Raw genomic sequence first — 15,516 nt, 5'->3', positions numbered from 1 at the left:
CTAGAAATTTGGGTTTTGTTCCTTGGCAGGAGATGTTTTTGTATTTGGAACATACTGGGTGTGAATTTCATATTCTGACAGACAGTATGACAGAAATGACATACTGCATGTGTTGCTCTTTGAGATACAAGTTTATGCAGATAAGTTTCCTCTCAAGCTCTTCCTTTCTCTCCTGACCCCAGTGCCTTTCATGGCTGTGAAATTTAATGCTCAAGTGCATCATATTTGGAAAGTACCTTCAAGGTGAGAGTTGGCTTTAATTTTCAATTTATTGTTGGAGTTATTCCTTTCCTTTCATTTTTTTTTAAATGAAGTTTGGAGTAATTTTGTATTTACAGAAAAGTTAACAAAGACAGTAAAAGGATTTGTTTCCTTTGGCCCATTTTTTATAACTATGGCACATCTGTAAAAACTAAGACGTTAATATGGGTATAATACAATTAACTAACCTACAGACTTTATTCACATTTCACTGGTTTTCCACCGATAACCTTTTCCTGTTCTTTTTCTTGATTTGTGTGTCCTTCATCTTCCTAACTTTTTGTCCAGGTCACTAATGAATTTTAAGACTTTTTTTTTTAATAAGTGAAAAAACCACTTATTTTCAGTAGAAAAGTTGTCAAGGTACCTAGTCTGACACATTTCTAAAAAGAAGTCTAAGGGGTTTTACCTTTTTCAATCATCGTTACTCAAATAATATTCATAATCCTGGTTACCAAGTCCAGCTGTCTTTGTGACCTCAAAATTTTCTAGCCTAGAAATGTAGGCACTATTTTTATTAAAAAATGTTTAATAATATTCTAAAACTGAGGCAAGAATAGAGATCAAGCAGTAGATTGACAATCTATCACAACTCTAGGTGGGAAATGAAGTCAGCAACCTTAACTGTTGGTAGTCCTAAGGGAAGGGAGGAAAGAGTCTGAGGGACACCACGGAGCAGGATACCTAGAACTTGTTACTGAGTGGAAGGGCCTCCCTGGTGCTCCGGCGGTGAAGAGTCTGCCTGCAGGGCACGAGACTGGGGTTCAGTCCCAGGGTCAGGAAGGCCCCTGGAGAGGACATGGCTACCCACTCCAGTGTTCTTGCCCGGAGAATCCCATGGACAGGGTAGCCTGGTGGGCTATAGTCCATGGGCTTGCAAAGAGTCAGATGTGACTGAGCAGTTAACACACACACACACACACACACACACACACACACACACTCAATGGATGCGGTAGAACAAGAAGAAGGAAGAGTCAGCGATGACTCAGGGATTTCATGCTAAAGATTTTGATTGTTGAAGCTTTCAGAAGTCCAAAGGAAAGGCAACATTGTGGGAGATGATGATTAATTTCTTTTTTGACATGTGGAATCTTTAGTGTTGATGGTTCATCACAGTGGAGATGTTTAACAGAAAGTTATAATTGAAAATCACAAATTTGAGAAAGAGGATGATGATGAAAAACAAAGGGATTAGAAAGAGGAATAAGCAATGGAGAAGAATCACTTACTTACATAGAAAATAAGAAGGGTTATGGTGATTATAGAAGGGAGTGGGGGCTCCCTGACCAAAAGGCATGCTTTTGCCACAACTTGTGGTATAATATTAAATACTGGACTGAGTAGCCTTTCCCTTCTCCAGGGGATCTTCCCAACTCAGGAATTGAACCCAGGTCTCCTGCATTGCAGGCGGATTCTTTACCAACTGAGCCACAGGCGGATTGGGTCATCAAAAAAAACAAGTGAGTTCCACAAAAACATCTAATTTTGCTTTATTGACTATGCCAAAGCCTTTGCGTGGATCACAAAAAACTGTGGAAAATTCTTAAAGAGATGGGAATACCAGACCACCTGACTTGCCTCCTGAGAAATCTGTATGCAGGTCAAGAAGCAACAGTTAGAACTGGACATGGAACAACAGACTGGTTCGAAATCGGGAAAGGAGTACGTCAAGGCTGCATATTGTCACTTATTGACAATTGAACTTATTGCTTATTGAACTTATATGCAGAGCACATCATGCGAAACTCTGGGCTGGGTGAAGCACAAGCTGGAATCAAAATTGCCAGGAGAAATATCAATAACCTCAGATATGCAGATGACACCACCCTTATGGCAGAAAGCAAAGAAGTACTAAAGAGCCCCTTGATGAAAGTGAAAGAGGAAAGTGAAAAAACCGGCTTAAAACTCAATGTTCAAAAAACTAAGATCATGGCATCTGGTCCTGTCACTTCATGGCAAATAGATGTGGAAACAATGGAAACAGTGAGAGACTTTATTTTTGGGGGCTCCAAAATCACTGCAGATGGTGACTGCAGCCATGAAATTAAAAGTACGCTTTCTCCTTGGAAGAAAAGCTATGACCAACCTAGACAGCATATTAAAAAGCAGGGACATTACTTTGCCAACAAAGGTCCATCTAGTCAAAGCTATGGTTTATCCAGTAATCATGTATGGATGTGAGAGTTGGACTATAAAGAAAGCTGAGTGGCAAAGAATTGATGCTTTAGAACTGTGGTGTTGGAGAAGACTCTTGAGAGTCCCTTGGACTGCAAGGAGATCCAACCAGTCCATCCTAAAGGAAATCAGTCCTGAATATTCATTGGAGGGACTGATGTTAAAGCTGAAACTTCAATACTTTAGCCACCTTGATGCGAAGAACTGGGTCATTAGAAAAGACCCTGATGCTGGGAAAGATTGAAGGCAGGAGGAGAAGGGGACGACAGAGGATGATATAGTTAGATGGCATCACTGAAGCAATGGACATGAGTTTGAGCAAGCTCCAGGAGCTGGTGATGGACAGGGAAGCCTGGTGTGCTGCAAATCCATGGGGTCGCAAAGAGTCAGACACTACTGAGCGACTGAACTGAAGTATAATATTTAAAGGCTTAATTTCAGTGCCCCTGTGAATGTTCTCATAAATCTCTCACACTTGCTTCCACTCAGAGGGTCACAAACTTAGCTTTAAGATCCAATTACCTGGATTAAAAGATTAAAGTGTTCTTTGTGTTTTCTCTCCTATTTTCTATGATGTTTTATACTATGCTACATCTCAGACATTACCCTTTACTTAATTCAGTTTGTTCCTGTTAGCACTTGATATAAATGAAAAGAAAATAAACCTACCCGAAACCACAAATGTGCTGATTTTGTGGCATATCCCAGCATATTTTCCTTTTTTAAAGAAACAAAATATTATCTATTGTCTAGTGTCAAAATTTAGTCAGAAACTTTGGAACCACAATGTATAGTATTTTATTATATTTGTGACTCTACATATGTGGTTGCTGTTTCATATAAAAATAATAATAATACTTATTAAGCAAAAATTAACCCTGACCTTGTTGCCAGTGTTTTAAAATTGCTGTTAACAGTTAAAGTGGTATGAAATATCATATGTTTTTTTCTAAGGGGAAGAATAAACAGGTTGAGTTGTGAAATAATCTCCAGAGCCAGGAATTGTAATTCAGGAAGAGTGTTATGGGTGTGTCTCAACTCATTTGTCGTGTTTATGGTTTTCAGGGAGTTGATGCTGATTTCACATCAGAAAAGTATCGAGCAGCTGCAGGAAACCCTTAGACAGAAGCTGCTGAATGATGATAACTGGAGGGAGAAGGTAACGAAAATGTGACTTTCAGCAGTTTGTGTCTTATTTGCTTTTTAAAAATTCTGTCCATTTGCCAGACTGTTTCAAATAGGTTTATTTGCTTCTATGCACACCTTTGATTACTGGAACTTCCTAGACCAAACATGCTTATGATATATGTTTTTTTCCAAAATATTAGACAAGTAGGAAATTAAAAGGTAAAATTAGAATTTGAAACCTTGTAAGTTTAAGATAGCTTTTCGTTCTCACGTAAAAGCATAATTTTTACTTTTAACTATTTACTGTTTTTTCCCCATAAAATGACAGAATCTGTATTTGACCATATCCTTAAAAACAGGGGAATATTAATTCATCCTTACAGTTTCTCTGCCTTTAAGAAGATAATAAAAGAGAATGAAAAGTGACTTAAAATTATTCAGTTATGAACTTTTGGCAGTAAAATAAGTATTAAGCTCACTATTTACAAAGAAAATGTTTGCTTTTAGAGTGTAAAAAACTTTTTCTTTGATTTTTGTCTTCAGAGTTTTCTATATTTTCAAATTTTCAGCAGTGAGTATATATTTCTTTCATAACTTTAAAGAATACAAATTATACTTTAAAAATTATTAGCCTCTGCTTTCTCAGGCCTTATACAGCTCTAGTCATTAAGGCTAAACATCATCTCCCTGTTATAAACTACTGATATTTTTTGACTGATCCCTTGGCTTTATCATGCATACTGTGCTGAAACCTCTGCAACCACCTGTGTCTCTTCCCCTACCAGTACCTAATTCTAGCTGTAGCCTTCCGTCTCGGTTTTCCGATAATGTCTCACATATACATCAGAACTAGAGCTGGCTACTGAAATTCAGATAACTTGACTGAAGTCCCAACAGACTGGTTATCATTAGATTCTTCTCCTCGGTGACTAGACCTTGTAACTTGTAACCCTAAGCAACAAGCAGTGGCCACTTTCAAACTAACATCTCCACCTGGAATCCCCCACTCTGCCATCCACAAATGAAATCCTCTAGGTGTTGTTGCTGGCTCAGGTCAATTCTAAATTTGTCACTTTCGTTTCCAACCTTCACACAGTTGGTCACATCCAGTCTGGCCCTCTATAAATCAATCTCCCTTCCCTTGTTGTTTGGGAATGTGTTGTAGCACATTTGGGCTACAACAAAAATGATCACTATGACAGCAGTTCCATATGGGCAACAATGAAAATTTGAGAATATGGACTATATATCTCATTCTTATTTTGTGGCATAGGCTTTACTTCTCCTCATTCTCTAAAAACCATACCCCTTTAATTCTTTAAATATATTTTTTAGCCTCAGTGTACTAGCCTCAGTATTAGCCTCATTTGGCTAATCTGTTCTTATTCACTTCCCATATCCTTACCAATCCATGTTCATAATTGTGAAAAGATGATCTGCCTACCTGTTAATAAAAATCAAAAAAATTCAAGTTAAAGCAATGAGAGATTTTTTTTATGGCTTCTGTTTTGTTGTGTGATGAAAGTCATTAGACAGTCTTTCATTCGTACTCTTTAAGGGACTAGAAATTACAACTCTTTGAAGAGTAGTTTCACTATATGTATGCGTGCACGCTCAGTCACTGAGTCATGTCTGACTCTTTGCAACCCCATGGACTGTAACCCGCCAGACTCCTCTGTCCATGGGATTCTCCAGGCAATAATACTGGAGTGGGTTGTCATTTCCTCCTCCAGGGGATCTTCCCAACCCAGGAATCGAACCTGTGTCTCCTGCATTGGCAGGCGGATTCTTTACCATTGAGCTACCTGGAATGCCCTGAGTATATGTATAAAGAGATATTATAAACATTTCATCCTTTTCTTTTTGGTCCCATCTTGTGAGTCAGAAATTTCACTGGTAGAGACTTCCCCGGTAGTCCAATGACTAGGATTTCACACTCCCAATGAGGGGCCCGGGTTCGATCCCTGGTTAGGGAACTAGATCCCACATGCTGCAACTAAGAGTTTGCATGCCACAACTGACACTCCACACAGCCAAGTAAATAAATAGATAGACATTAAAAAAGAAAGAAAGAAAGAAATTTCACTGATGGAAGTAATGTTTGTAGAGATTCACAGATCTTCCCCTCAAACTCCTTAGTTCCTCTTCGACTGAGAGAGTGAACTTTCCTGCCTTTGCTTATGTAGAAGTTCCTCGTCTCCATGCTCACACATCACCAACATCCTTCAGATGTTCATCCAGTGGAGAAGAGGTCTCAGCACTTATGATCCAGTCTAGTACTGCTGCTCAGCGGCCCTGCGCCTGAAGTGCTAACACAGCTTGTAGACTGAGTTAGTGTTAGCATCTGACCACAGAAGTGCATGCTCTTGCTTTATGCTGAGTTCATTTGTTGATGAAAATAAATCTATATAAGGTTCTTATTCTTATTAAGATCATGGATATCTTTCTAATAAATTAATTACATCATAGATGTATTTGGCTCATATAATTTTCTATAATATAAATGGATATTTCGTTTTTTGAGAGGACACGACTTTTTGTTAATAAATTTTATCATTTAGTTTAGCAGTAAATCAGGATCCAGGCCAGTAAAGCCGATGAATGATAATTACCCTTGGCTGTGTTAGTTATCGAGACTATGAATAAAAAGTTCCCTGAAAGTCCTCTCATGAGAAAGAAGAATCACTAATATGACATTGTCATCTCTTTCTTGGGTCACTGTGCCTTTGCGTAGGAATGAAATGTTCCCTTTACAAATATATAATACACATATTAGAATAAACTTCATAACTTAAATGCTTTTAACATTCAAAAACAAGTAGATAGCAATTTATTCCTGTGCTTAATTATTTTAGAGTATGTAAAAAGCACATAATAGAATCAATAGTTGCTACGCAACAAGGATGGCACATTTTAAAATAACTGAGTATTTACTAATTGTCATGGATTTTTGTTTATTTCAAGTATTGCTTTGATGTCAAGAAAGCAAATTAATGTGCAGGCTGAACATTTTAAATTGGTTCCAAATGCAGTGTTGGTACTTCTCAGTTAAAATGTTGTAATTAAAAAACTTCCTACAGCCAAACTGCTTACAATAAGTGATAGTCACTTACTGCCTATCACTTTGTAGTGCCCTAAACAAATTCCAATCAAATATTTTCTTGGATTATTACTAAAACATCACATTATGGGACATTTTCAATTATACTATTGACCTCATTTTAAACAATACATAGAGCTTGTAGAAACCAATAATTAAAACAAACAAAACCAAAACAAAACAAAACAAAACAAAACCTTACTTCCTCAATAAGTGAATGGGAGAAAAAGTTCACTTCAAGAAATAATCAAGTCCAGCATTAAAGGGAGAGGCAAAGAAAATCTCAAATTCTTCTTTAAAATAGAAGAGACAAATGACCTAGTAATTCCTAATGTATTTCAGTGTACTGTTAATCAAATTTATAAAAAACAACTTATAAAATAAAATTTTACAGGAATAAAGTTGTTGTTTTAAAAAGTATCAATTTTCCCTTATGTATAATAAATGTATGGCTAAAATGAATATTGAGGGTACACTTTAATTCTTTAAATTGTGCTATGTATTAATAATTTCCAAAATTTAATTAATAAAGTCATAAAATTTTAGATCAGAATAGCCTGCAAAGATCATCTGATTTAAACCCTTAATCTAGATAATAAAAATAGTCTCCATTATTAACATGTTTACTATATGTCAAGCCTTGTGCTGAATGCTTTTCATCAACGTAATCTTAATCACTCTAACATTATTATTCCCATTTGCACATAGAAAAAAATAAGACTCGGAGAAGTCAGATAATTTGTCAAGTTCATATAGCCAGGAATTGAGAACTGATACAACCCCTCCACCTTCAAGAACTGAGAGCTAAACACAAAGTCCAACATGTCTGTATTTGACTTAGGTGGACTACTAGGAACCAGATTCACCCTCCTTTCTGAAACAACTAAAACACTGGAGAAAAGAGAGAAAACAATGGTTTCTGGACATCAGGCAGAGAAGGACAGTGATTTCCTAGAGATAAGAGACAAACAAGGTAACCCCTATCATTACTCTAACTTAGTACCTTGAAATAGATTTAAGGCTATGGTGGAGTGGGAGTCCAGGTGGAGTTTGGCAGATTCTGAGTTGAGGAGACCTTGCTAAGAGTCCAGAGAGATCTATGTAGCTAGAATTCACAGTTGAGTGTTCTCAGGAGAGAGCTGCCCAGAGAAAGAATGTTGGATATCTGCAAAGAATCCCCACTGAAGTATATGTGACCCATGCATATATGTGGGGAAACTACCTAGAGCCAGGGAGATGGATCTGAAAGGATTAGAGATAAGAGTACCAAATACTTACATGAGGTCAATAATAATGTCTGTTCTCACCAGCCAGACTGGAAAGCCAACAATTCACAGGGGACTGGGTAAAGTTCTCAAAAGGGTCTTGCATGAATTGTAGGGAATAATTAGCCCTAGACTAAATGCTGAGCTGGTCTGCCTAACAAATTTTAAAAGGGAGACCTTAAAAAATATCAGGCCGATTCCAAAAAACTTAACTGCTCCCAGAAAAGAATTCAAGATTATTTATAAGAATACAAAAATATCCAGCATTTAACAAAGTAAAATTCACAATGCATCCAGTCAAAAAATTGCCATGCATGGGAATAGGAGAATAGAATTCATAGTGAAAAGAAAAATCAACAAATAAAAATTGACTCAGAAAGGCACAGATGTTAGAATTATCAGACAAGGACATTAAAACAGTTATAATAACTGTATTCTTTATGTCCAAAAACTAGAGGAAAAATTGACCATGTTAAAAAGAGGTGTAGAAGATATAAAAAGGATCTAAACTGAATTTATAGAGATGAAAATTATAATACCTGAAATGAAAAATACACTGGATGGGATTAATGGAAAATTAAACATTCCAGAAGAAAAGTTTAGTGAACCTGAAGACACAGCAATAGAAGCTATACAAGGAGATAAAAGAGACTCAGAACAAACAAACAGAGAGCATCAGTGAGCTGTGAAACAAATTCAAGTGGCCTAATATATGCATAATCGGACTCCCCATGGGACAGGAAAGAGAGGACAGAAGAAATATTTGAAGCAATAATGGCTAAAACTTTAAGTTTAATGAGAACTATAAACCCAGATTCAAGGAGCTCAATAAAGCTCAAGCACACCAAGGGACATTATAATCCAGTCGCTCAAAAATATCGACCAAAAATCTTAAAGCAACTAGAGAATAAAAGACATATAGAGGAACAAAGATAAGGATGAGAGCAGATTTTTTAAAAATCATAAACAATGTAAGCAAGAAGATAGTGAGACTGAAAGTACTGAAAGAAGGGTTGGGCAGGGTGAGGAGGTGGCAGTGGGAGCTGCTAACTTAGAAATTCTATACAAAGTGAAAACATTTTTCAAAACATGAGGGTAAAAGAAAGGTCTTTCAGAATGAAAAAGCTGAAAAAAATGTATCACCAGTACACCCACACTATAAGAAATGTTAAAAGTCCTCTATTCAGAAGAAAAATTATACCAGATGGAAATAGGGATCTATACAAAAGAATGCAGAACACCAGAAATGGTAGCAATGTGAATAAGTATGATATTTTTATCATTTACATTTCTTTATAATTGACTATTTTTAAAAATTAATAATCTAATATGATATCTATAACATGTAGAAGCAAAATATATGACAATACCACCACAATAGCTTGGAAGGGAGAGATGAAGTATGCTGTTGTAAGATTCTTTGTTTTAAGTGAAAATATAATTTACTGGCTGTCTTAACTGCAGGGTTCAGTGGTGCGCTACCTTCAGGCACAGCTGGATTCAGGGCTCTCAAGCTGGTTTTCTACCAGATTGGCTTCTTTTTCAGACTCAGGGTTGTCCCTCCTGATGGCAATAAGATAGCAGCAATGCTTCCCATCACTCTAATACATTCTTAGCAAGAAACTGACTGTGGCTGTCAGATTCTAACTGAACCATGCGCTCAGTCTTGGACCAACCATGACAGCTGGCAAGACTGTGTATATTGGTTCACTCAGGCCTGGGTCACATGATCATTCTTGCAGAACAGAATCCCACTCAATCATATTTACTGAAAGTAGGAGAAGAATGAATCACTACAAAAAAGGAAAATAACAAATATCCCCTGAAGTTCCCAGATAAGAGATGGGCCAAGAGATAGGGCAACAGGTGAGCAAACTGACAATGAGCTGAGAAGTACAGTGGACCCTTCTGGGGTATCTTCCTGGCGGATTACCCTTCTCTCTGAGAATTTCTCCACCTGCCACATGGGTTGAGTCAGATTCCTTTCATTTTGCCCCCCTAGGGCCACTCTGCACCCTTGAAACCCTGCTTTCTATCCCCAAAGCCTGAATTGAATGGATGAGAGTAATAGTTCCTCTAACTCTTGATTGGGATTGGTGAGGAGGGAACAATGGCAAAAGACCTAAGGAAAGGAGGAAGGGATCCTTTAATTCCAGTTAAATCCACTAGCCAACCACCACAGCCCCCCTTTCCCCCCAGCTTTATAGAGATATAACTGACATGTGACACTGTGTAAGTTCATGATGTACAACATGATGATCTCTGTCTCACACACACATACACACATATATATAGCAAAGTAATTACCACAATAAGATTAGTTAACACATTCTTCACACAATTATCTTTGTTGTTTTGGTAGTGAGAATATTTAGGTTCTTATACAATATATAAAGTGATATTTCACTAGAAGATAGACTGCATAAAGTTAAAAATATATTCTGTAAACTCTAAACCAACTACAAAAATAGAAGAACAGAGTTACAGCTAATAAACCAGCAAAGGATTAGAAATTGAATTTTAAAATAATGCAAAAGACAGAAAAAGAGGGGAAAACAATGAGATGGGTCAAATAGAAAGCACATAGCAAGACAGATTTAAAACTAGCCATATCAATAATCAAATTAAATATAAATGGTCTAAACCAGAGAGCAGCAAACTTTGTCTATAAAGGTCCAATTAGTAAATATTTTTGGTTTCTGGACCATACAGTCTCTGTTGCAATCACTCCACTCCGCCCTGTAGCTTAAAAGCAGCCACAGATGATATGCAAATGAATGGGCATGGCTGAAGTTTAGTCTGTGGGCGATAGTTTGCCAAGCCCTTATCTAAATATCCCCATTAAAAGACAGAGATTGTCATGTTGGATGAAAATGCAAGATTCTACTATATGTTGCCTATAAGAAATGTATTTTTATATAAAGAAATATTTTAACAAAGAGGCTAAAAGTAATGGATTGAAAAAGAAGCTAGAGTTGCTACATTATAATCAAAATAGAGTTCAGAGAAAGAAATTAGAGTATTTAGAATATTACCAAAGATAAAGAAAGTCATTTAATAATGATAAAGGGGTTGGTTCACCAAGAAGACATTTAACCCTAAACGTTTTTTCACCTAGAAACAGAACTTTAAAAACTAAGCAAAAAGTGATAGAACTGCAAGGAGAAATAGACAAATCCTTAGAGTCAGAGATGTCAATAGCTCTCTCTCAATAATTGATAGGAAAAATACCCAGAAAAACCATTAAGGATATATACAATGGAAAATAGTAAAAATAGCTTATTCTTAAGAAATATTAACAAATACAACTTAATTGATACTTATAGAATTCTTCATTTAACAGCAGAATATGCATTCTCCTCACGTGTGCATGGGACATTTATTAAAGTAGATCATATACTGGGAGTAAATGTCTTAACAAATTTAAAAGAATTCACTGTACATGACTTTGAACAAACTCCGAGAGACAGTGAAGGACAGGGAAGCCTGGCATGCTGCAGTCCATGGGGTCGCAAAGAGTCAGACATAACTGAACGACTGAACAACAACAACAACAAAGAATTCAAGCCATACGAAGTATTTTCTCTAACCACAATGGAATTAAATTAGAAATTCATTAACAGAAAGTTATCTGGGAAAAAAAATGCCCCAATATTTTGAAATTAAATAAATACCAACTCCATTCCCTTAACCACTGTGCCACGTAGATGTGTGGGGAAACAAGGTGCGTGGGAAAACTCACCACACCGAGCTATGGAGTCCTCCAGAGACATCTGAGTGCACAGCCTGCCCCACCTCGCGGTAGCTCTAAGATCTTGGTGAAGGTACTAAATTTCTCTGAGCCTATTTCTTACTCTATACTGTGGGAACAATAATTACTATACGTTCTTTCAGAATTGTTGTAAGAATTAAATGAGTTAGTAGGGAAAAGAGCCCTGTACCATACAAACTAGCTCGTATGAGTTTCCTTAGTTCTTGACAGGACTTCAATACTTAGTCTGATTCCTTAGCATTTGCATTTTTAATTACAAAGTCTAGTGTTTGAATAGCCATCTACTTTTATCACATAGTTATTCAGTGGTTAATTTAGAAATAATCTGAAATACTAGTTCCCAATTACAATTTGTTTCTAACTTTTAGAAAATAGTATAATCATTTTTGGGCTTCCCCGGTGGCTCAGTAAAGAATCTGTCTGCAATACCAGAAACCTGGGTTCCATCCCTGGGTCAGGAAGATCCCCTGGAGAAGGGGATGGCAATGCACTCCAGTATTCTTGCCTGGAAAATTCCATGGACAGAGGAGCCTGGCGGGCTATAGTCCATGGGGTTGCAAAGAGTCCAACATGACTGAGCAATTTTCACTCACTCATAATCGTTTTAGGAGGTATATTAATATTTTGTTTAATGATAAGTGCACATCAAATATAAACAAGTGGTCTGATTTCTACTTGACATCTGAAATTTCCTTGGTTTTAAGGGATCATCAAGTAATAAGTGATTATGTTGTAACATGGTGTCTGCCTCCATGAACAGCGTCTCACTGTATTTCACTGTGTGCGACGTTCACTGAACCCATGCTAGGCAAGGCAGAAGCAGAGAAGCCGGAAGAAAACTCAGAGTCGTAGGAATTGCAGACACAGTTATTTTCCCCTGACTGGCACCGCAGCACTAGCAGCAGCTATGCTGTATTCTCTCCTCTTGTGGTGGACTCAGCCGTCACAGCCGGAACACAGCCTCACCGCCATAGCGCAGCCAAAACGTACCTGCAAGGGCTTTTTCAGGTGCAGCTTATACATGCTTACAGACCAAAGGTAGCCAGCGTCCAAGTGAGTACCTTGGGACGTGCATGTGCAGTGCTGCAAGTGAGCTCAACTGTTATATAATCATTATTTACAAAACATGGGGCAAGAGTGAAAGGACATGGTGAGAGCCTGACCACCACCATCTTGGCTAATTTCCTCTTTCCCTACAAACAGAAAGTGATATCAGAATCAACCAGAAAGATCTCACTTGGAAAACAGTGAAAAGACAGCATTTTGCACATTAGTATTAGAAACAAATATTATAAAACACTAATTATGCATTTCAACACAAATACAAAAAGGATTTAAAAAAACAACATACTCAGAATGCTTTGAAGTCTTCAGAAGGCCTTCAGGAATGAGACAGTTGAACTAGAGGAAGATACAGATGAACTACAATCTGGAATGTGTACACAGACAGCTCTTGATTTTACTTTCTCTAACCTTGAGCTCATATTTTTATTCATGCTTTTTTTTAATTAGAATTTCCTCAGATTATCAGAATTACTACTATATAAAGCAGTTCATATTTTATGTATGCACCATCACCTAATTTATTTATTTTTCATAAACATAAGTCCTGCCATCTAAGATATTGTAAACAAATAGCTGTTATTAGCATGTAGAAAATATAAACATGACAATTTTGCATGAATTCATCTTCTCAATGACAATATACCAGCTTAAGCAAGTCATTGTTGGTGGGCTCATCGTTCTGTTCAGACTCATCAGGTCATGAAGGAACCGGTAGTGTCATCTCTCTTTGCTACAGAGTCAACACATTCAGATGACTTTTGACTCGCCATTGCAGCTTTCCTTAAACACTTAGAAGTCCCACCTGAAGTCCATCCCTTTGCTGCTCTTTCTCAGGTTGTACAAATTAAAAATCAAATCAGTGCATCACTCCTCCCCTTTCTATCTGTAGTCCTTTTTCTTTCCCACCCTCTGTCTGTTCCTTCCTTTTTCCCTCTCTCCTTACCTGTATTAGCTTATTCCAAGGAACAGTTCATGGGCAAAGAGCCCTTTCTTCCTGGATCAGGTAGAACAGACCATTCTACTCATTCAACCAGTCAGCCAACCCCTTTCCTTCCCTGAATGCATCCTTTGTTTCATCTTCAAGGGACTCTGCTGATTTGCTAAATGACCTTTTCCTCATAATTTAAAGAACTTCTTTAAAAGTTCTTCTCAAGTCCTTCTGTCACCTAATTTACAATTTGTCCTGTCCCACCTCGTTTGTGCATGTTCTTCTTCTCTTAATTTGAATCCTTATTTTGAAAGATGTCTTTCTATCCTGAAATAACTATTTGGCTCTACCAATTAACTACACAAGCAAAATTTTTTGAACACTTGACATTTTAGTACCTCAGCACAAATTTTTTTTTTAGCTTCTCAAAAAATGTTTATTTACTCTCTTAAAATAGTGTCAAGGTATCTTGTGGACTATTAACTCAAAGTTTTCTGAATGTTTTGTATTTGACTTCCTCCTTGCATGTGTTCTTAACTTATCTATTCCAGCATGGCTAGAGCACAGTAATCAAGTGGGAAATACAGTTTGAAAGTCAGGTTGGAGACGTCCAGGGCTGCCTTAATGGTATCCTGCTTGTGCCATGAATAACAGCACAGGCCAGGGGAGAGAAGGGAGCCGAAACCAGGCCTGGGCTCTGCTCACCTTGTCCTGTGCCCTGCCCAAGGCTGTATTTATCTAAGGAAGGTGTGCTTGGCTGATTCTTGCAAAGGTGTCATAGGGGCTGGTGGTGGTCTAGTAGAAGATAATGTATGGGAGTTTGGATTTTATAATGCAGTGAGAAGCCATCAAGAGGGAATAAAAGAATTCAATGTACAGTTTGTGAAGAACACTCTGCTGTGTATCAGGGGTTGCAGAGAGGCAAGAGTAGAAGCAAGGAGGCCAGTCATGAGGTGGTGGTGACCACAACTAGGGTGGTGATAGTAAGAAGTGCAGAGAAAGCAATAGATTCCATGTATCTTTTGGAGGCAAAATGAGCAGGGCTTGATGGTGGATTAGGTGTGGAGGGTAAAGGAGAGAGAAGTGTGAAAGGCAATTGCTCCAGGTACTGACTTGAATAACTCCATGCGTGGTGGTGCACATCCTGAGATAGGGAGCATTGAGGAAGGAACAGGTGGGAGGGGACTGTATCAAGATCTCTGGTACAGTTTATTTGAGCACCTATGATGTATCTATATGGCTACCAGGAGGCAAGAACAAAAGTAGCTGAAATTCAGAAGAACATCTGCTTTTTTCTCTAGGTGCCCTGAGGCTTTCCATGCTTTTCACAATCTGATAACAACCTATCTGAACAATTCTGTCACATGCCGAAATGATTATCGGTATTCTTTCCTCCAAACAATCTAGGAAAGAGCCAAAACAACTCCGGTGCAGTGAGTATAAGCATAAGTGCTTTGCCTTGAGGCAAATGACCAGGGCAGTAAGCCCCACTGACCCCATACTGAGGCTGGTCTTCTATCTGCTTTTTATGTCATTTAAAGGGCTCCCTGCAAAGTTCCTTAGCAAACTCTCTGTTTCCCAGCTTTAGTGTTCCCTTGAGAAATTCAAGCTGACCTCTCTCCTTCTCTTACTGACTTGAGAATCACAGTCACAGTAAGTCAAGTTTGACAGTTTTTCTCCCAAGTTATCTCTGCATTTACTTGGTCTTAGAATTTATAATCTAAATAATTTATAATGGCACAATGTAAATCTAGAGCCAGCCTGTCACTGGGATCAGTTCTCTAATCCGCTAGATAAACTCCCAGGCGTGAATGACTCC

The 15,516-nt window shown here is 37.7% G+C and overlaps 1 protein-coding gene across 5 annotated transcripts in view; it reads left to right on the top strand.

The window, feature by feature from the left end:
* The window catches only part of LEKR1 (leucine, glutamate and lysine rich 1), a 202,074-nt gene that overhangs the window by 163,203 nt on the left and 23,355 nt on the right, over positions 1-15,516 (top strand). For all 5 annotated transcript variants that reach the window (XM_070466525.1, XM_070466528.1, XM_070466526.1 and 2 more), the window contains one exon: positions 3,505-3,598. In XM_070466525.1, the coding sequence (XP_070322626.1) occupies positions 3,505-3,598 (94 nt within the window). The remainder of the gene's footprint in view (positions 1-3,504; positions 3,599-15,516) is intronic.

This window comes from Odocoileus virginianus, chromosome 4, assembly GCF_023699985.2.
Source record: "Odocoileus virginianus isolate 20LAN1187 ecotype Illinois chromosome 4, Ovbor_1.2, whole genome shotgun sequence".
In the NCBI taxonomy this organism is placed as follows: Eukaryota; Metazoa; Chordata; class Mammalia; order Artiodactyla; family Cervidae; genus Odocoileus; species Odocoileus virginianus.
Note: the sequence above shows the minus strand (reverse complement) of the source record. Positions and strands in the feature narration are given on the sequence as shown.